The sequence below is a fragment of the Propithecus coquereli genome, unplaced genomic scaffold, assembly GCF_000956105.1.
Source record: "Propithecus coquereli isolate 6110/MARCELLA unplaced genomic scaffold, Pcoq_1.0 Scaffold50, whole genome shotgun sequence".
Lineage (NCBI taxonomy): Eukaryota > Metazoa > Chordata > Mammalia > Primates > Indriidae > Propithecus > Propithecus coquereli.
Genome location: NW_012150841.1, coordinates 480,878 through 481,370, shown reverse-complemented (window position 1 = coordinate 481,370; position 493 = coordinate 480,878). Strand labels below are relative to the sequence as shown.

Genomic DNA, 493 nt, shown 5'->3' with positions numbered 1-493 from the left:
AAGAATACTTGTACCCCCTAATATTTTGAAATAAAAATTACAAAAAATAGCTACCTTTTAATCTTTAACTGTTAGTAAATGTGATCAGCTAGAATTGGCATCTAGATTGCCATAAAGAATGGTATGCTTAGAGACAGATCACAGGACTATGGGATTTTAGATTATTTAAAACCTGAATGAATATTAGGGATGTTATGGCAAATTCCACTCATTTTGTAGGTCTAATATATAACCAGAGAAGCTGTGTGACTTGCACAAATTTATTCAGTGAACAACACAGTGAATTCATGTTCACAGTTGGATTAAGTTCTAGGTCTCTTTCATTCCAGTCCTATGTTCTTTTGTTTTAAACAGTGTGGTAAGATGTCTATTAGAGAATCTTTCATTCTTAAAATTTTGAGTTTGCATTGGATACAATTAAAATTTTTAAGTTCAACATGTTTTAAAATGTGTCCCGCATACACTGATATCCCGATAATAAGGGGCAAGGAAA

General features: G+C 31.8%; 1 protein-coding gene across 1 annotated transcript in view; it reads left to right on the top strand.

Moving 5' to 3' along the window:
- The window catches only part of OTOGL (otogelin-like), a 154,176-nt gene that overhangs the window by 151,297 nt on the left and 2,386 nt on the right, over nt 1–493 (top strand). The window contains exon 39 of the mRNA XM_012656310.1: nt 355–358. Within this exon, the coding sequence (XP_012511764.1) occupies nt 355–358 (4 nt within the window). The remainder of the gene's footprint in view (nt 1–354; nt 359–493) is intronic.